Source organism: Pinus tabuliformis, chromosome 2_2 (genome assembly GCF_031772625.1).
Source record: "Pinus tabuliformis cultivar Carrire ecotype Pingquan chromosome 2_2, CPIR1, whole genome shotgun sequence".
Lineage (NCBI taxonomy): Eukaryota > Viridiplantae > Streptophyta > Pinopsida > Pinales > Pinaceae > Pinus > Pinus tabuliformis.
This window is the reverse complement of record NC_142300.1, coordinates 969,294,959-969,316,306: the sequence shown is the minus strand read 5'-3', so window position 1 is coordinate 969,316,306 and position 21,348 is coordinate 969,294,959. Positions and strand designations below refer to the sequence as shown.

General features: G+C 38.5%; 1 protein-coding gene across 1 annotated transcript in view; it reads right to left on the bottom strand.

Moving 5' to 3' along the window:
* LOC149196459 (delta(14)-sterol reductase-like) overlaps window positions 1-21,348 on the bottom strand; it is a 280,806-nt gene that overhangs the window by 33,961 nt on the left and 225,497 nt on the right. The window contains exon 9 of the mRNA XM_089405570.1: window positions 5,073-5,154. Coding sequence (XP_089261696.1) covers window positions 5,073-5,154 — 82 coding nt within the window. The remainder of the gene's footprint in view (window positions 1-5,072; window positions 5,155-21,348) is intronic.

The window sequence follows — 21,348 nt, the reverse complement described above, 5'->3', positions numbered from 1 at the left end:
TGGATGTTCACCAAGTATGTCCTTACAGGACTATTCTTATCTTGGATTCTCAATCCTCAAAGAATATCGGTCCTCCTCAAGACTACTCTTATCTTGGATGCCCTACCCTATCCTCAAAGAGTATCGGTCCTCGAGACTACTCCTATCTTGGATACCATTCCTCAAGGAGTATCGGTCCCAGATGCTTATCCAATCCTCCATTCTCCCTACCAATGCCTTCACTAGACTTACGACTGTTAGTCCTAGCCTAGTGCATGACACTTAGAGAATATGATGTCCATCCTCACTCCCTCTCAACTAGGGAGGAAATCCTTACTCCCTCTCAACCTGGGAGACATAACCACAAGCCTCAGCGTGTCTCAACCATCAACTACTTGTTCTTCCGTGGAGATCTAGTTGTAGCTTGTAGGGCTCACATCACATCATACTAAGCTTCGACCTTCCTGGATCCTTTCTCAATCTTCACATAGCTCTCTCATGTCATTAAGTAGTTCGTCAAATATCTTATGAAGCCAAACTCTTACAAAGTTGATCACACACGTCTTCATATACTCTATCTTCGTGACAAGATTTTGCCTTCATCCTTTTTCAAGAAATTATAACAGTATTTTATCAGCATCAATATTGTGAATCAATGTGTTCCTAGATCAATCAGTTGTTGGTACAACGATATCAGAACTCTTCAACTTCCTACCACAAGATCTTTTCATTGATCTGTCATCTTTTCCCTTTCAATCTTCAATTAATATTGTATCCATCCAAGATCTTATAGAGTCAATTTCTTCCTCTTGCTCCTTCTGAAGTCAATATTACTTCCTTCTAGCTTCACATCATATTAGCTCCCAAATATCAGTAGTGTCTCTAGCAGCATTAGTACCATTTAATCGAACCAATCAGATTTCCTTCTTTTCAGCTAAGGTAGGTGAACTTCTTGCCATCTAATCAATTTTTTCTTCTTTTCCTCTTAATCTTCATGTTTTGCCACGTTCTCTCAACTCTTCCATCTGTTGATCAATCTTAGATAGATCTTGACTTGGTCTGCAACCTTTATTAGAAAGCTATGAAGGAACAAAAAGGAAAAGTACAAAGATAAAATAGCAATAGTGGTAATCAAGGAAATGTAAGGTACCTATCTTTTTGAAGAGGGTTAGCTCCCTCTTAATCTCAAATTGTTCACCAACCTTGTCATTCCTGTCAAACTCAAGAACTAGGGTTTTCCTTTTACAGCAGAAACAATTAGTTAGGATTTCCATTCCTAGGGTTTACTAATCACAAACTTTGCTCAGATTTACAAACCCTAGATGCCAATGTCTTCAAAATCTGTCATATTAGGAAATCCAAAACTCTACAAGCATGTTGTTTGAGTTAGTTAAAGTACCCTAGGGCCTAGAGACATTTTTGATAAGCCTCCTATACCAGAGATTTTATTCCTCGACCATAAGACCTAGTCTACATATTCAAGGAGATAATACAAATGTCAATGTTCTCTACACGAGCCCTTTTTATGATGCATTACTAATTTTTCATAAGATCATTATCTTAGCATCACTACTATAGATCATTGATTTCAAATTACATAATTTATACATACCTCTTTGAATTTACCTATCCTTCTTTGTGGAGATCTGGTCTTGTTCCTTCAGTTGACTTCATTCAAAAAGGACTGCTTCTCATATTTGTATCGCAGAGATGTTCATTAATCTACAGATATAGTTCTTTGAATTTTGTACTTTTATCCTTTTGATATAACATAGAGTAACATTCTTCAGGTCTATCACTTTCAACTTCGTTTTAATCCTCTAAATCATTTCTTTCAAACTTCAGGTAGGCTTCCATGATGTCATTCATTCTTCTATTATGTATAGGAAGGAGATTTGTGTAGCGTGACTGCTTCATGTACTGATCTTACAGAGATAAGTTCCAAATCACAGTCCATCCATAGAGCTCCAATGTTTCGGTCTTCACACTAGGAGATGAATTCTAGAAGTTTTCGGTCTTCAAGAGAGTTGTCTTATGTATTTTTCTGGACACAAGTTATCTCTATATACCTCGTCCACTGCGGTAGCAATGGTCTCATAATAAGCTTAGGTATGTTGCCATGAATGTCATTGAAAGATGTTCTTTATCTTCATCATATGTATATTTACATGCCTTAGTGATGATCCATAAGGTTTTGGTTCCTTCAACATACTTTTTTTCTTTGTCCCTTAGATATATAATCATAGTGCCACAGAATTGTATTGATTTCAGAGATGATGATCTTTTTGGATGTCAAAAATGGATGGTTTCCGAATAAGTCAAGCTGCCTTATATAGTTTCAGATAGAACTTATAGAGGTGTCACAAAACCTCATTGTATTGATCACATTTTCCCAAACAAGTTCGCTTTTATATGCCTCAGATTTCATGTCACAAGCTTCGGTCTTCTTAGCAGATATTAGAATATATGTGTTGTTCTCCAATGGTGAAGAGATTTGTCACAAAAGAAAATAGTATGTAAGTCTTTCAAAAGAGTTCGGACCAGAGATCATATATCAAATATTCTACTTCAAATCTTTTCTTCATACACAGGTAACATGGACAGCGAATTTAGCCAGTGAAGTATACTCAGATGCCACAAAGAAATTCCCTACGCTGAGGGTTGGTTCTCCTTAAAGCCTTCTTACTATCCCAGATATAGATCTCAACTTCTTTCAAATTCAAATCATTGTACATGACTAGCATACAGTGTTCGCAATTTTCTCAGAGATACATGCATTAGTAATTGGCGACAGCCTTGCTCTCATATAGTGATGCTTTATAAATCTTTGGTCCCCACAAGGATTTGTTCTTGAACATCAGATCAATTGTGAAATGGTTATTGTAACAATAGTCCACAATATGTTCAAATGCCATCGAGAATATGTTGCCACAGCAGTTCGGATCCACAGAAAACGTATTGTCATTATTGCCACAAAATTATAGTGCCACAAAAAGCTTGCATTATAGAAAGCTGCCACAGGAACTTGCATCTTCTGCTACAGGAAGCTCTTATATATCTCTCATACCTTTGTATATCTGCCTCAGAATCATTGTATTTCTTCCTCTAATCAATCATCCGAATTTTCTTTCATAGAGAATTGCAAATACTTCGTTGTTCTAAGACTTAGTTCAGTCCTTAGTAACACCTTTATAGTCCTGGTCTCTATGTATGCTAGGTTTCTTCCAAACTTAGTGCTTCTTCAGATCTCCTTCTTGTAAGGATTGGTGTAAGAATGTCTTCAAATATGCCAACAAAATCTGATATTCAGACTGCCTTCTTTTAACCTTAGCTCTGAAACTATTTTGAGAAATCAGTAAGCTTGTTCACAATTTTCTCAGAGATACATGCATTAGTAATTGGTGATAGCCTTGCTCTCATATAGTGATGCTTTATAGATCTTTGGTCCCCACAAGGATTTGTTCTTGAACTTTAGATCAATTGTGAAATGGTTATTGTAGCAATAGTCCACAATAAGTTCAATGCCATCGAGAATATGTTGCCATAGCAGTTCGGATCCACAGAAGATGTATTGTCATTATTGTCACAAAATTATAGTACCACAAAAATCTTGCATTATAGAAAGCTGCCACAGGAACTTGCGTCTTCTGCTACAGGAAGCTCTTACATATCTCTCATACCTTTGTATATCTGCCTCAAAATCTTTGTATTTCTTCCTCTAATCAATCATCTGAATTTTCTTCCACAGAGCATTGCAAATGCTTTGTTGTTCTAAGAATTAGTTCAGTCCTTAGTAACACCTTTATCGTCCTGGTCTCTATGTATGCTAGGTTTCTTCCAAACTTAGGGCTTCTTCAAATCTCCTTCTTGTAAGGATTGGAGTAAGAATGTCTTCAATTATGCCAACAAAATCTGATATCCAAACTGCCTTCTTTTACCTTAGCTCTGAAACCATGTTGAGAAATCAGTAAGCTTGTAGATTAGGGTTGATTTTTCTGTCATGATAATTACTTGTGAATTTGTTAGCTTCTTTATTAAATTTTTATGTTCTCTTCTTTCATCAAGCAATTACCAAAAGTACAAAACATGAAAACCACAAGAGACAAGGACACAAAATATAGGCTCCAAGCCAAGGAAAAAACCCCACAAGGGGGAAAACCCACAAAAATTATCTTCTTATAGAATAAGATCAAAGTGAGATATCCAAGACCCAAGACCAAGACTGCCACATAGACCCAAATCAGCCCTCCTTCAAGCCATCTTCAACAAATCATAGTCATCAAAAGTCAATGCTGGTCAAATCTCTGAATTCTAATAGCTTCCTAAAATTCCAGCCTCTTCCTGAAATTTTGGGCCCTGCAATTTCAGCCCTGTACCAGCTCTGAAATACCACAGAAAATATCACACGTTTTTTCTTCTTTTTGCTTTTATGTGAAATATATATTGATAAAAGTACAAAGACCAAACCTAGTTACATTTTTCAACAGATTGACCATTAAGGGAGGGTGTTAATGTTATGGTCAATTAGATATTAGAAATGTTAATAAAGACACTTGGCCTTTAGGTTATTTTATGCTTTATTTCACTTTAGTGTGTTTCTCAGTCTATCCCACATTCATAAAGTAGATTGACTCAACTAGGTTGTAACCCTTTTATAAGAAAGCTTTCACTTTCTCATAAATGCAATGCAATATAATACAGAGACCTCTCTCGTGTGTCTTGATTTTCTTTAGGTTTCGATTTCCATAATAGGATTCACTAGCATTTAGTTGATAGCTTTAAAATGAAGTTTTCCCATTATGCTAAAAAATATTATGTAGCTTTATTAAGTTTAAAGTCAACTAAGTTTGACATTTTTTACGAAAAATTGTTTGTCATTATAGTAACTCTTAACCTACTCTAAGACAACTAAGTTTTAAATTTTTACTGCTGAACACCTCAAACTATTATATCATATGTTATTGAAGCATATTAGACTATTAACTAAGGAAAGGTAGCCCTTATTCTACTTATTTGAACGTTTGTTCATTTCACATGGGCAGTAAAACATGCTAAATTTCACATTAATAATTACAAGCTAACTTTCCTCGTACCTGAATACTGAAAGTGAATGGAATCCAAACCAAGTCCCCAAAGACCAACATGAAACCAAGATTCTCCGCAATTATGTCCCAACTACACAATGCAAACAAAATCAAATGAAGCTTACCAAATTTTAATATCATTATTGACCAAATTTGGGGAAATAATATCAACTTTATTTAAATTTAATCTAGCATGGCTAGATAAATTACAATATGCAAAAATCAATATGTATTTTCTTAAAATATGAAGTTACTCACACATCCTACCATACAGTAATCAACAGCATCCCTACCCAAGCACTATCGAAAAGAGCATTGATGAGAGTATTATAGGACATGATTTGAGTCAAAAGATCCAACGCTTCCAAAGCATTCCAATGGCTATGAAATTTGCAAAGAAACCAATTAACATCCCTATCCTACCTATGATGGGAATCAATCAGGATTTCACACATGGCTCACTAGTGTTACAATAAATAATGGCCATTTTAGATGGGATCTTATTTTGCTAAAAAATGGCTTCCATTTTTAAAAGCAAGTATTTAAGCAAGAAAAGATCATTACAACTTAAGATAACAGAACCAAATTCGCGGATGGTAAATTCATGTTATTATGATATATGATGTTGTTGAATTAGGTGTAAATTCCGCTATTGTATTCTATTTTGTGTATGCGTGCTCTAAAATCTGACCTCATATGAAAATGACATTATGATTAAGGGGACAGAATTTATATATGAGGTTTCAAATTAAACTAGTGCAGTGAAAAGAATTCCTAGAGATACATCTAACATTCACTAGAAGATTCATTTTCCTAAAACAAATAAGTAATTCTTATGCTAATATGGGATAGCTGCATACTAACATAACTTGAACAAGCATGAAAGAAACAATGACATGAGCAAATAAGTAGAAGCATAACAAGAAGTCAAGAATTTACCACATATGCAAGGAGAAGAACACCATCACAATTTACTCCAAAGACTGTTGTATTATATTGCAAGTAGTGAATACAATTATGCAGTGTCTCCTCAAGCACAATTGCTTGTATTACATGATATAGTATGAAAACCCATAGCCTCATTATATAGAGAGTTGGGAGCAAATCCCAAGGAAGAATGCATGTGAGAACTAAACTTTGAGCAAATCCCAAGAAAGTGCAAGTCGAGTTCCAAGTAGAGATGATAGAGACACCAAGGCAAATCAAATTCCTCATGTGGCACCCAAAGAAAATCGATTTCTCTATATGGCATAGTAAACATATCCATGAGTGAACCAAAGCAATGAGATAACTCCCGTCAAACCAAATCAAACTCGAACCAAGTGTTGCCACCTCAGATGATGATCCCAAAGATGCTCTGCACAGATCCCTAGGAACTGCGTGATCTCCTCCAAGTGAAACTCATAATCCTCCATGTGAAGTGCTAAGTGTAGAAGCACTCGAGCTAACAGTGAGAGAAGGCCCCACAAAATCCTCAGTCTAAATATTCCATAGAATATTCCTTTAGTGCATGAGTTCCTCTAATAAATTCGATTTTCCACATGTGCAACTGTTGTTTTATCTCTGGGAAATTCGATTTTGTCAAATAATGGTGTATTTATGATGCAGTGTGCTCAGTCATCTTCCACATGTCCGCTGACTCAACTCTTTGACTTGGGATAATTTCCATGTCCTTCTGTCACATGGAATAATTTATTTCACTCTATTTTATTTAATTCTAGCCTAATTAAATGCCACAATTTCGACTAAACTTAGGAAATGTGGCTTTTGAGGGTCCAAAACACATTATTAACCCCTCAAAGTGTGTCATAGTAGAAATTTGAGGGTGAGAGGTGTAATTTTTATTATTCATACCTCATACAACTTCTATAGACTACACTTATTACAATTTTATTTGCAATTTTAGACCTGTGGGAAATCTAAAAAATTTAAAAAATGACTACCTAGACCTAACCAAATTCCATGAAAGTTTTTGTGTGATCTAGTATGGTAATATACATCGACTCTAGACACTAAGATGTGTTAGGGGCTCAACCTTTATGTTGAGAATTCAATAGGGAAATGTATATGTTAATTCTCTTAACTTGATAACTGCTTGTGTTAGCTTTTTACTTATTACCTTTGATCTTTGTTAGTTCAATATGAAAAACATCAAACAACTACCAAAACAGTAAGAACAACAACACAATATGTAGGCCCCAAGCCAAGCCAAAACCCCTCTTCTTGAGGGGAAAACCCATAAAATCTCTTCTTATCCTTTAGATCTTTTCAATTGACGAATACCATGACCTAGACTCAGACAAGTACCCTCCAAGATCAAGTCTTCCTCGACCTCCTGCTACAATATCTTCAACCTCCCTAATAAATCCGAAATTTTGTCCTAGCAACTACTGCAACTACTACTGCTTTACTAGGAGACTTCGATCTCCCTCTTGTTGCTCTTCCTTTCACCTCACCTGCCTTGATTTGAGTCTTAGGGTTAGTAGGAAACCCTAAGAAACCTTCTCTTGCCTTCTTGCTCTTCCTACTTCCAAAATCAAACTTCTAGACTTGCCCAATGCAGAAACCCTAGTTTCGCATTCCCAGAAGAAAGTAGAGAGACCCAAACACTTTGACTTCTTCTTCACACTTCCTTCTTCGTCCTTCTGCTACTTCCTTCTTCGTATGAGAGATGAATGAATGAATGTCCAAATGGAGGACGAGTTCTTCCTATATATAGGCTTCCTACAAGGGAGGACATGTCTCTTAACTTAGGTTGACTTGACAACTCATGTAGGCCGACTTGATCTTGAAGGTATTTTGACATTTTCAAGACAATAAATTTTCTTTTGCAATTTATAATGTGCCCATAGGGTCTTCCATATATGACAATGACTCTTATACCTAGGACAAACCCTAGAAGCACTCAATGGGTGCTTGACCTATAAAATAAAAGAACTTGAACATGAAACCCATGCTCCAATAATAATAATAATAATTTCTTTTTCATTTTATATGTACAAGAATACATTTCATACTAATGAAGACCAAACCTAGTTACACATTTTTCAACGCTTCAAACCGTCACCCCGGATTTCAGGTAAAAAGTGAGTGAAAAAACCCAGAAAATTATCTGCCTCTAAAAACGAAGGGATAATTAACCAGATAAAAAAAAACACTCCAAGGTGTACTCGTTTGTTGATCGAGTCCCAACATCCTAGGCCTGTTATAGACTCAAAACTCATCATTACTAGTATCACTTATTACAATTCCCCGCAGGTTGTGGAATTTGGGTATAAGAATAGATGATGAGAAATAGAAGTAGAGTTAAAAAAATATGTTCACTGATAATATCTGATGGTACAAGTGTCCTCTGGATCATCCTTGGGAATGGAATCTTCATATAATCATCAGATGCCACTCTAGTGATCAACAGTGCCTATCCATGCAGACCAGTTGGAAATACATAAACAACTTACTCTTTTCAGTATGGTAGCTGGTACCTTTGGAAAACACCTGGCAAAGATAGCAAGAGATGTGGATCAGCCAGGTAAGCAATTCCAATTTGTTTTCTCTTTTCAAGTTAAATTGTTTACAGATTTACAATTCGAATTATCTATAAATACTTGTAATTTGTAAATAAGTAATGAAATGAACTAAGTTACTAATTAATGTCTTTTCTTTGCAGCACATTCGTGGGAGTCATTTGGCGGCCAATGTCCTCAATTGCAAAAGTTTGCAGTTAGATTCCTCAGCCAAACTTGCAGTGCTTCAAGTTGTGAGCGCAATTGGTCTGTTTTTGAGTGCACACACATGAAGAAGAAAAATTGTTTGGAACAAAATCGGTTAAATCATCTTGTCTTTGTGCAATACAACCTTCGACTAAGGCGGAACCAAATGATGAAAAAAACCCCTGATCTAGATCCCATTGTGTTGGACAATATTCATCCAACATCAGAATGGGTGGAGGAGACCGAAGATCCTGTGTTTGATGTTGATTTTGATATTGACATGGCATTAGCGGGGGATGAAGCAGATTTGGTGGAGCCATCAGAACAAGGATTAGTAGCCGCATCAAGGAAAGGAAAACAACCAATGGAAGGCACTAGTCATGCAGCTAGACCAAATTGTGCTTCCATTAGGTTCACTTCTATTGTTATTGGTGACAGTGCTACTAAGGTTGCAGTTGACGCTGAGGCATCCTCAGAATCTGAACCAGATGATGTCTATGTAGGCTCCTATTAATGATCCAGTGTCTAGTAGTAGTGATGAATTTGATGATTGATCATGTGTAGAGTCTAAACTTGTAGTCATGCAGTAGGCCAATGGCCTCATAGCTTGTAGCATTGTTTTTGGACTTTATAGGCCATTTAGAGCCTCGTTGCTTATGTATTTTGTCGATGACTTGTATTGTACTCAATGCCATTTTGATATATTCACCTTTACATGGTATATAAAAGAGCAAACTTTGCATAGTTTGTCTCTATTGGCTTGGAATCATGGTTTTAAATCTTAAAAATTGTTTTTCATTAAAAAATAATTATTTAACGTATTTTTTTAAAAACTAGTTAATTGAGATCTGATCAGTCCCGGTTTGACCGGTTCCGATTTGAAACCCGGTTTATTAGGTGGACCGGTCTAGTCAACGGTTCTGGTTTTTAAATCTATGGTTTGGATTATGTGATAAATGAAGCAACTTCAAAATAGTTGAAGACCCCGAAGTTTCGTGCTAGTATACAAGATCATATACATTGGAAGTTTGATATTGGTTGGGGTTATCAAGCTACTAGATGTTCTAATGATTGAATAGGTAGCTGATATGTGGATCTCTCCCTAAGAAGTTTTGAATATATTTGACAAGCATGCTTGGATTAATGATTAAGAGGGAGAGATGAAGTACCATAAAATTCCCTATATGATGGTACTTGGGAGGACATCTTGGTTAGTCGTTGATGATGTTTGGATCCCGGTGAGGGAGCATATCATTGGTCTTGTCGAGCTCCAACCTTGGATATGATAGCTAGATCCCTGAGGATTGGTGTTAGGGCTAAAGCCTTATGGTACCTATAGTGGCAGATGCCTAGATAACACTTTAGTCCCTGTTAATACCTTAGATCCTTGCATGAGTGTATGATAATAGTGTCATGACACTTCGATCTTTGATGTGTTGCGAGGATACTTTGGCAATTAGGGTATTCCTAGCATTGCGCATGTTGATACTCTTTTTATGAGAACTTTTCAAAGTGAGTATTGTCTTTGCACTGTTATTCATTTATGAATACCTCCCTAGTTAAGAGGGAGTGTCGAAATTGTAACTAGTTTCAGTCTTCATAATTATCATGTGTGTCATGTTATAATGTAATTATTATGTATTATTAAAAGAAAGAAAAGGAAATTATTGTAAAAGAAAAAATAACTTATTAAAGCATAGGTTTCATGCTTAGGTCATTGGTCAATAGGTCAAAGCATCCATTGTGTGCTCTAGGGTTTGTATCTTAAGTCAAAGTCAAAGTCATGATGTAAAAGACCCAAATGGGCACATATAATAAAAAAGAAAAATATTATTTTGATTTTTAGAAAGGTCAAGAAGACCCCTGAGATCAAGTCAACCTGCCTTCTTCTAGTTCGCCTAGAGAGGCCCTTCTAGCCCATGCAAACCCTATAAATAGGGCTTCGACCTCTTGTGAAGTAGAACAATACATACACATCTGATCTGATTCGATTCGCAATGTGTTGATTTGGGGTAGCATCATATGTGCTCTAGCCACGAAATTTGGTGGAGAGGTTGGGGTACATGAGATCTCCAATACCCAGAAAGGGTTCGGGCAGATTCTAAACAGATCGGGAGATATTAAAATAATTAATATTTTTAATGGAGTCTCTAAGTCTAAACTTAGGGAAAATAAAATATTAATGAGTATTAATATGAATCTATATTAGAATGGTCCAAAAGACATGGATCAAGCCAGATCTAATCTTAGCCATTGATTCGGGACTTAGACTCGGCCATTGAGATGTCAACAGAAAAAGTATAAGAGGAGGCTTGAGGGGCACTTGGAGTACACACTGAGGGAGACCAATCAGTTCAATTTCTGGAGCGATGTTTGCTGAGAAATTGAACCAGTGGTCTGGAGAGCAGTCAGGACGCAGCAAGTACGGAACATGGAGACGGGAGATTAGCGCAGAAGAGGCAGACGCAGAGCCAAAGGAAGCCATGTAGAGGCAGCAAAGACTGCGAAGAGCCAGAAGGGCCTGCATCATCCACGCAGAGGCTGCAAGAGTGACGCAAAAGCCCAGAGAGGCTGCGCAGAGCCTCAGTAGGCTGACGTAGAGGGTTTCAGGCTGATGCAAAGGGTTTCAGACTGTAGCAGAGGTCAGTAGGGCCTACGCTGGGTTTAGGAAAGTGTTGGAAGTTTGTCTATCTATGGGTAAGCCAGTTTGGCACCCTGTTGTACAAGAAAATTGTTGAATAATAAAATCCTCCTTTGTTGCACCGGCTTTCCCACATTAGGTTTTTCCGGGGACATTAGTCCAAAATAACTGTATCAATGTGTGCATATTTTTGTTTATGTATTACGATGTGATATCTGCACCAGTATTTATTTTAATGTTTGTTGAAGTAATTTCATGAATAACTTATGATGAAATAAGTAGGAAAAGTAAATCAATTGCTGCAGTGATAGAATTTTCACATCGTATCAGAGCAAGTAATCAGAGACAGAAAGGGAAAATCAGTTATGGGTCAAGACCACGATGCAGAGGCATCCACTTCAGGGGACTCACGCATATTTTCAGAAGATTGCGCAAGAGAGAGAGATTTCGATTTCTCTATGTTGGCTTCCAAGTTGGAAGAAGAAGTGGCATTCATGACTAGTGTTGCATCATCAGAAGTATGATATATAGACAATGGAGCCTTGTGGCATATGACAGGAATCAAGGAGTGTTTCTCAGAATATCGAGAAGAGAAGATGAACTTTCAGATCACCATGGGGAACAAGCTAAGTTGCACGAAACGGGGAAACGGGTACGAGTTTCCGAAACGGGAAGCGATACGAAACGCGACCTCCCCAAATTTTGGAAACGGGGAAACGCGAATATATATGTGTGTGTGTGTGTGTGTGTGCAATCATAAAGCATAAATGATACATTATAATTTATTACACTTAAACATTAAGATTTAATTTACATCACATTTACTCATGAATGATCACATAATGAAAATAAAAATATCGGAATATCCAAAAGCAACCTTTATTAGATATCCAAATCTTAAAATCAGCCTTTATTTATATTAATATATGAGGCTGCAAGTACAATAAAGACTATAAGGCTGCAAGAGAGAGATCCAAATCAGGATTTTCTGCATCCACATCCCATTCTTTAGAAGGACCACTGTTGTATTGGGAGTCTCCTCCTACATAGTCAAACGACCTTAGTGCTCTTGATTAAATACACGTTTCATGCCCTAGTACCCTACATGATCTTGATTATTGGGAGTTTCCCCTGCATAGAGGGCTTGGTTCTCTTGATTAAATACAAGTTCCATACCCTAGTACATGATAAAATCCAATGGAAACATTGCAATCCCCCCAATCCTGAAATCCTGAAAAACAAATAAGTCTGCTGGATTTTGAGTGAGATCTAAAATTCTACTTTCTCCATATGAAATCCAATGAGGGCGAAACCACTCTCAAACATCATGAGTCATTTCATGGTAATGTTAAAAATTTAAGTAAAAGGATGAAAATGAAAAATAAAGGAGAATATCACTTTTACTTTAAGAATTTAACATTACCATGAACTGCATATCAACACTAGGGCAAAAATTCACTTTTATAACTTTAGACACACATCTAGAAAATTAAAAAACAAATTTGAAAAAATTAAAAAATTAAAAAAAACACAATTCAATTGGGAAACGCGGGCTGTACGGCCGGGAAACGTGTTTCCGGCCGTACTGCCACGTTTCCGTTTCGGGAAACGTGGCAGTACGGCCGGAAACGCGTTTTCTGGCCGTACCAAACGTGTTTCCGCATTTCGTCCTAGTTTCCAGCCAGAAACGCTCCCCCCCCCACGTTTCCTACAACATAGGGAACAAGGCAAAGTGTACTCCAGTAGGAAAGGGTACCATAGTTTTTCAGACAGAATCGGGAGAGCGGTTCCGTGCCACAAATGTGTTGCATGTGCCAGGATTGGGGATGAACTTACTTTTTGTGTCACAACTACAAGGCAAAGGCTATGAAATCTACTTCATCAAGGAAAAGGTATACATCAAACATCCGAGCTGGAAAAAGAAAGCACAGATCGGGATCAAAAGTAATCGGTTGTACAGATTACAACTAGAATCTCCAATGGCACTAATAGGTAGTCATGGGGACAAATACTTGAACGAACTATGGCACAGAAGGATGGGTCAGTTGCACCATGGAGCTCTGAGAATTCTCAAGAGCATTGTAACAGGAGTTCCGGATCTGAGTACGGAACGAGATGATGTATGCAGGGGATGCGCTCTAGGAAAGTATGCCAAGGCGGCATTTCCTAGGAGCAACCATAGGGCCAAGAGTGTACTAGGATTGATACACTCAGATATCTGCGGACCTATGTCCATCAAAGCTCTCAGTGGTGTCGAGTATTTCCTTACTTTCATTGATGACCACTCGAGGAAAACTTGGATCTATTTTTTGAAAACCAAGGATGAGGTTTTCTGTCGATTCAAGGTGTTCAAGGCTCTAGTGGAGAATTTGACAGGTAAGAAAATAAAATTCTTGCGCTTAGATAATGGTGGAGAATATGTCGATAAGGACTTCACTGATTTTTGCACTAAGGAGGGCATCAAAAGAGAGTGGACAACTCCCTACAATCCGGAGCAGAATGGGGTGGAAGAAAGGAAAAACAGGACTATTGTAGAAGCAGCTAGGGTCATGTTGTATGATCAGGATATGTCAAAATTCATGTGGGCAGAAGCATGCAACACAGCTGTCTACGTTCAGAACAAGACTCCTCATCGGCCATCGGGCAAGATTACTCAAGAGAAAGTCTTCACTGGGAAGACACCCGAAGGCAATCATTTCAAGATATTTGGGAGTTTGGCATATTGTCGCATACCCGAAGAAAAGAGGAAGAAGCTGGATCAGACTGCAGAAAAGGGGTATCTGGCAGGATATAGCGAGAATGCTAAGGCATACAGGATCTATCTTCCAAGGAGCAGGAAGGTAGTAGTACGATGAGATGTAAAGTTCATGGAGGACAGAGCTTTCAGAAGATCTCGTGAAATGCCTTCCAAGGAGCAGTCGAAAGAGAATCCGTTGGTGATGCCTCTTCGACCAACGTAAGTGAAGAATCCTTCCTCAAAGCAGGAAGATTCTCAAGATGAGGAAGAGGAGCAAACAGAAGCACCTGTTGGCAAAGGAAGAACCAGCAGGGAACTTCGTCAGATTCTGCGTGATACAGAGAACTTCATCGGAGAGCCAAGGAACAGTAAAAGGGCGCGAAAACAGCCAGACAGGTATCAGGCGTTAGTAGCTCAGGATGGAGAGCCTGTCAGCTTCAAGGAGGTAGCTCAGCATAAGGTCTAGCTAGGTGTGATGGTGGAGGAGTATAACTCCATAATGGTAAACGATGTCTGGGAGGTGGTGTCAAGGCCTCAAGACAGATCTGTGGTAGGTTCAAGATGGATCTATAAGATCAAATATGTTGCAGACGACAGTATTGAAAAATACAAAGCCAGGTTTGTGGCTAAGGGGTATGCTCAAAAGGAAGGGATTAACTTTGAGGAAACCTTCGCCCCGGTAGCTAGGTATACATTTATTAGGACCGTAATATCTCTTGCATCCCAGATGGGATGAGAGATCCATCAGATGGATGTCAAGACAACATTTCTGAAAGGGGTAATAGAAGAAGAAGTATACATTGAACAACCAGAGGGCTTTGAAACTCATGAGAAGAAGTCCCATATATGCAGACTGAAAAAAGCCTTGTATGAGCTGAAGCAAGCACCAAGAGCATGGTATGGTCAAACAGATGGCTACTTGCAAAAGATGGGGTTTGTCAAGAGTGACACGGATCTGAATCTCTACTATCTAGTCGTAGAGAGCAAGCCACTTATCTTAGTATTATATGTGGATGATCTCTTCCTAACAGGATCATCTAGACTCATTGAAGACTGCAAGAAGAATCTAGCCACAGAGTTCGATATGAAGGATCTGGGACGAATGCACTATTTTCTAGAGTTGGAAGTTTGGCAACAGAAAGGAGAAATCCTCCTTGGGCAAGGAAGGTATGCTACAAAAATTCTGAAAAGGTTCGGGATGGGAGACTGTAGACCAGTGTTACTTGGGAGCGGGAGCGAAAGCGGGGAGTGGGAGCGAAAACGGGAGCAGGAGTGACATTTTCAGAAGCTCCCGGTGTGGGAGCGAATCCCGGAGCGTTTTTTAGATAATATATATTTTTTTTTATTTTGATACATATATGTCAACGAAAACATGTAGAATAATGAATTAGATATAAAAAAACATAGATGGAAATTTGAACCATATAACAACAATCATCTAGAAGTTCTAATCTTCATCAACCACGTCCACAAGTTAGTAACATACAACATATTGAGTCTCATGATTCATCAATCTTAAAGTTTCAAGCTTTCAAAATTCAATATATAACATTTATCATCATCGATCACCAAAGTTGTACTTGTAAGCTAAGTCTAACCATTACAACAAATAATATCTAACATGAAATGAAATTAAACAACTTTCAACTTTCACGAAGCATCATATTCATAATTCATTACTAATGAGTTATAATTGCCAACTTCAAACTTAAATTGGCATATATTGTTTAAAAAAATATCATAATAAATATGAAAGGGTCAATAGTTATAAAAACCAGTGTTGAAAATATCGGTATCGGCGAAAATATCGGCAAAATATCGGCAAATATCGGCAAGCATAAAAAATAATTTTTTCAAATTTTTAAATATAGCCGATATTTTGCCGATATTTTCAAAATATCGCGATATTTTGCCGATATTTTCCGATATTTGCCGATATTTTCTCGGCGATATATCGTTTTGCCGAAAATATCGCGATATTTCCGAATATCGCCGATATTATCAACAGTGATAAAAACTACTAGAAACTAGAAAAGAGAAGTAAATCTATTATCTATTTCTTATGCTTGGGCCTCTTGCCACCACGAGAAATGTCTAATTTTTTTAGTCTTGTTGGAAAATCAGGATCTTTGTCATTAATATCACCCTCTAAGCATTAATATCCAGAGGTATCTTTGTCATTACCTCTGTATCTGTATAGGTATCTTTGTCATTAATATCACCCTCTAAGCATTAACATAATATAGAAAAAGCATAGCATGTCAAGTCAAGATTTTGTTTGAGTGATGTGTACATTTTTAGGAGGGTCATGATAGAGGAGTTCGACAACCAATGTCACTAACATCAAGGTACATAGAGAGATTGGTGCTCTTGATTAAATACGAGTTCCATACCCTAATACATGACAAAATTCAATGGAAACATTGCAATCCCCCGATCCTGAAATCCTGAAAAATTGATAAGTCTGTTGGATTTTGAATGAAATCTAATATTCTACTTTCTCCATATGAAATCCAATGAGGTTGGAATCACTCTCAAACATCCTGAGTCATTTCATGGTAATGTTAAAAATTTAAGTAAAAGGATGAAAATGAAGATTAAGGAGAATGTCACTTTTACTTTAAGAATTTAACATTACCATGAATAGCATATCAATACTAGGGACATAGACTTGAGCATTAAGTTGCCCCACTCAAAAGTTATTTGTTTCTTTAAAAAAAAAATTGTATTTCGAACATTACTACAAAAAAAAATTGCAAAAAAGGCAAAACGCTTTTGAAAATGCAGGGAGCGGAAATTTTTTTAGGGAGCGCAGTCCCGACCCGCTCCCGAGTCGCTCTCGCCCGGAGCGCGGATTGGGAGTGGGATCGAGGGGGCGCTCCCCCGCAACACTGTTGTAGACCTATGGCTATGCCAGTGATCACCAACTAGAAGAAGATTGATGCATCAGAAGACAAGGATGTCGATCCCACCCTATATTGATAGCTCATAGGGTCCCTGATGTATCTAGTCAATACTAGGCCAGATATTTGCTACGCTGGCAACACCCTTAGTCAGTTCATGGTGGAACCAAAGAGGGCTCACTGGGCAGCAGCCAAGCACATTCTCAGCTATTTACAGGGAACAGTTGATTATGGGCTCTCGTACAACAAGGGGAAGGATATCAGGTTGAGTGGATTTACTGATGCAGATTATGCAGAAAGTTCAGTGGATCAGAGTACTGTTTCAACATTGGATCAAGAATAACCTCCTGGTGCAGTAGGAAACAGAAGTCCGTGGCTCTGAGCTCGTCTGAGGCAGAATATATGGCAGCAAGCACATCTTCGTGTGAGGCCATATGGCTTAGAAAACTGTTGTTAAACCTATTCAGAAGAAATATGGAGGTGACCAAGATCATATGTGATAATCAAAGTTGCATCAAACTCTCTGAGAATCCAATATTTCATGATAGGTCAAATCATATTGATATTCGGTGTCACTTTGTCAGAGATTGTGTCCAACCTGGAGCTGTACAGTTGAGCTACACTCCTACAGGGGAACAAGTGGCAGATATCCTCACTAAGGCCCTTAGAAAGCCAAAATTTGACTACTTCAGAGAAAAGATGAGGATGGTAAAGAACCCCTTTTAGAAGTAATGTGTTAGCAACACGAATGAAGGAGGAGTTACAGTGTAGATGCAGTGTTGGGAGAAAGGACCAACAGCAGCACAGATGCAGAGGGAGTTGCAGTGCAGATGCAATGTTGGGAGAAAGGACCAACAGCAGCACAGATGCAGAGGAAGGTGCAATGCGGATGCAGTGCTGGGAGAAAGGACCAGCAGCAGCATGGATGCAGAGGGAGTTGTCGTACAGATGCAGCAGTGGCAGTGACAGAACCATGGGCAGCAGTACAGGATGCAGCAATGCAGAGGATGCTGGGTAGGGAGGCCTAGCATCAGCACAGGTACCAATGTCGGATGATCAGAGTAATACTTAGTGAGGAGTATTTCTAAAGCACAGTCCTCGCTAAGAGGAAGTGTTGATTTGGGGTAGCATTAGATGTGCTCTAGCCACAAAATTTGGTGGAGAGGTTGGGACACATGAGATCTCCAATACCCAAAAAGGATTTGGGCAAATTCTAAACAGATCAGGAGATATTAAAATAATTAATATTTTTAATAGAGTCCCTAAGTCTAAACTTAAGGAAAATAAAATATTAATGTCTATTAATATGAATATGTACTAGAATGGTCCAAAAGACATGGATCAAGCCAGATCTAACATTAGTCGTTGATTAGGGACTTAATCTCGACCATTGAGATGTCAACAGAAAAAGTATAAGAGGAGGCTTGAGGGGCACTTCGAGTACACACTGAGGGAGACCAGTTAGTTCAATTTCTGGAGCGGAATTTGCTGAGAAATTCAACCAATGGTCTAGAGAGCAGTCAGGAGGCAGCAAGTACGAAACAGAGAGACGGGAGATCAGCGCAAAAGAGGCAGATGCGGAGCCAAAGGAAGCCACACAGAGGCAGTGGAGACTGCGGAGAGCCATAAGGACCTGTGTCATCCACGCAGAGGCTACAGGAGTGACGCAGAAGCCCAGAGAGGTTGCGCAGAGCCTCAGTAGGCTGACACAGAGGGTTTCAGGTTGACACAAAGGGTTTCAGGCTGTAGCAGAGGTCAGTAGGGCCTACGCTGGGTTTAGGAAAGCGCTGGAAGTTTGTCTATCTATGGGTAAGCCAGTTTGGCACCCTGTTGTACAAGAAAATTGTTGAATAATAAAATCCTCCCTTGCTGCACCGGTTTTCCCACATTGGGTTTTTCCAGGGACATTAGTCCAAAATAATTGTGTCAATGTGTGCATATTTTTGTTTCTATATTAGGATGTGATATCTACCAGTGTTGTTAAAATCGCGATAAAATCGCGATTTTATCACTATCCCGCTTAAATCGCGATTTTTATCCCAAAAAATCGCGGGCTTTTTTTTATAACGATTTTTTCGAAAAAATCGCGATTTTTATTGAAAAAAGCGCCGAGGCGCGGGGCAGCGGGCTTTAAGTTATGAAAATCGATTTTTTATTAGTCATTTCTGACTTTCGCCGCGCGGAGGAGGAGGAGACGCCTTGTGGAGGAGAGCTGAAGGGTTTGGGAGCGAATCCAAGTGGTTTTAGGGGAAATCCAAGACAAGATCACCAATTTGTCCATAAAAACGGTACGTAGATTAAATTTTTTTTGTTTTCCTTGTTATAAACTTTGTTTTTCATTGTTTTTGGTTGAGAAATTTCATATGGGCAACATTTGTTTTCAATGTTCATTGTTTTTAAAGATTTTTTTGTAATTTTTCATTGATTTGGGATGGGTAACTTGGTATGACTATGGGAACCAATTTTTTATTTTTATTTTTCATTTTTTTAAACATTGTTTATGCTTTTTTATTTTCATTGTTTTTTGGCATTTGCCATTTGGTTGGGTAACTTGGGATTTTGTAAATTTGTAACTTGTAATTTTGTAAATGCTAAATTGTAATTTGTAATCCTAAATTCCTATTTCCTAATCCTTATTTTTCCATAGGTTTGCAAATTCAAAATTCAAAAACAAACATGCCAAGGAAATTGGATCCTTTCTGGGAATATGGTGAACCTAAAGCTCCGAATGATAGACAAAACTTGAATTGCAAGTTGTGTGGAAAGGAGATATTCGGGGGGGTGTACAGGTTGAAGTTCCACCTTGCACAAATCCCTGGACGTGATGTGGGGCCCTGTATAAATACAAATCCTGAAATTATCCAAAGAGCCATGAGAGCATTCGGAGAATTAGAGCACACTAGAGAGGCCAAAGAAGAACTCAAAAGGCAACTAAAAAGGTCAGCTGAAGGAAGTGGGCCAAGTGGCACTGGTTCTACTGCAGCGTCAGTCAATCCGGTAGCTGCATCATCATTTTTTGTTCCTCGAACCACACCTGGTTCACAACCAACTATCAGTTCAATGCTAAAAAGAACTGAAAAAGAACAAGCTGATAGGTTGATGGCAAAATTTCTCCTCTGGAGTGATATTCCTTTCAGCATTGTAAGGAATAATCCATTTTTCCAACCTACTGTTGATGCTATTGCCAGTGTTGGCCCGGGGTACAAAATCCCTTCTCTTCATGATTTCAGAGGCCGGATTCTTCAAGAGGAAAAGCGTGACTGCACCCAAAGATTGGAGGATTTTAGGGCATCATGGGCACAAACAGGATATGTCAGATGGTTGGACTGACCAAAAGGGGAGAACCCTTATAAACTTCTTGGTTAGTTGTCCCAAGGGGACTATGTTTATCAAATCTATTGATGCAACTCATCAAATCAAAGATGCAAGAACTTTATGTGATTTGCTGGATGTGTTTATTTTGGAGGTGGGTGCAGAAAATGTTGTCCAAGTCATAACGGACAATGCTGCAAATTATGTTGCTGCTGGTAGAATGCTTATGGACAGGCATCCTACTTTATTTTGGACACCTTGTGCTGCCCATTGTATTGATTTGATGTTAGAGGACATAGGGAAAATTCCCTTTGTCAAAGAGATTGTTGACTCATCAAAAAGCATCACAAAATTTATTTACAATCACACATCTGTGCTTAGCTTGATGAGAAAATGCACCAACAACAAAGAGTTGGTGCGCCCCGCCATTACACGGTTTGCGACGAGTTTCATATCTCTTCAATCCCTCTTGAATTCTATGTGGGATTTGAAGAGAATGTTTCTTTCAGAGGAGTGGCGTGCTTTGTCAATGAGCCGCAAACCAGAAGGAGAGGCCGTGTTCAGACTAGTTTCATACCAGGAAGACTTTTGGGCGGGAGTGCAGGAGGTGTGCGCTGTTACTGAACCTTTGGTAAAGGTTCTTCGGTTGGTTGATGGTGAGAAGCCCGCAATGGGCTATTTGTATGAAGCCATGGACAGGGCCAAAGAAGCCATTCGGTCCTACTATGATGATAAGGGAGATGATGGGTTTCAGAGACAACTCCTTCTATGGGAAGTCATTGATGAGCGATGGAACAACACACTCCATCGTCCCATTCATGCTGCTGGGCTTTTCCTGAACCCTGCATTTTCTTATGCATGTGGGTTTGATTTTGATGCTGAGGTCGTGGAAGGATTATTAACCTGTGTCCAGAAGATGGTGAGATCTCCAGAAGAACGTATAGAGATCTCTAGACAAATTGAGACATATAAGATGTCAGGT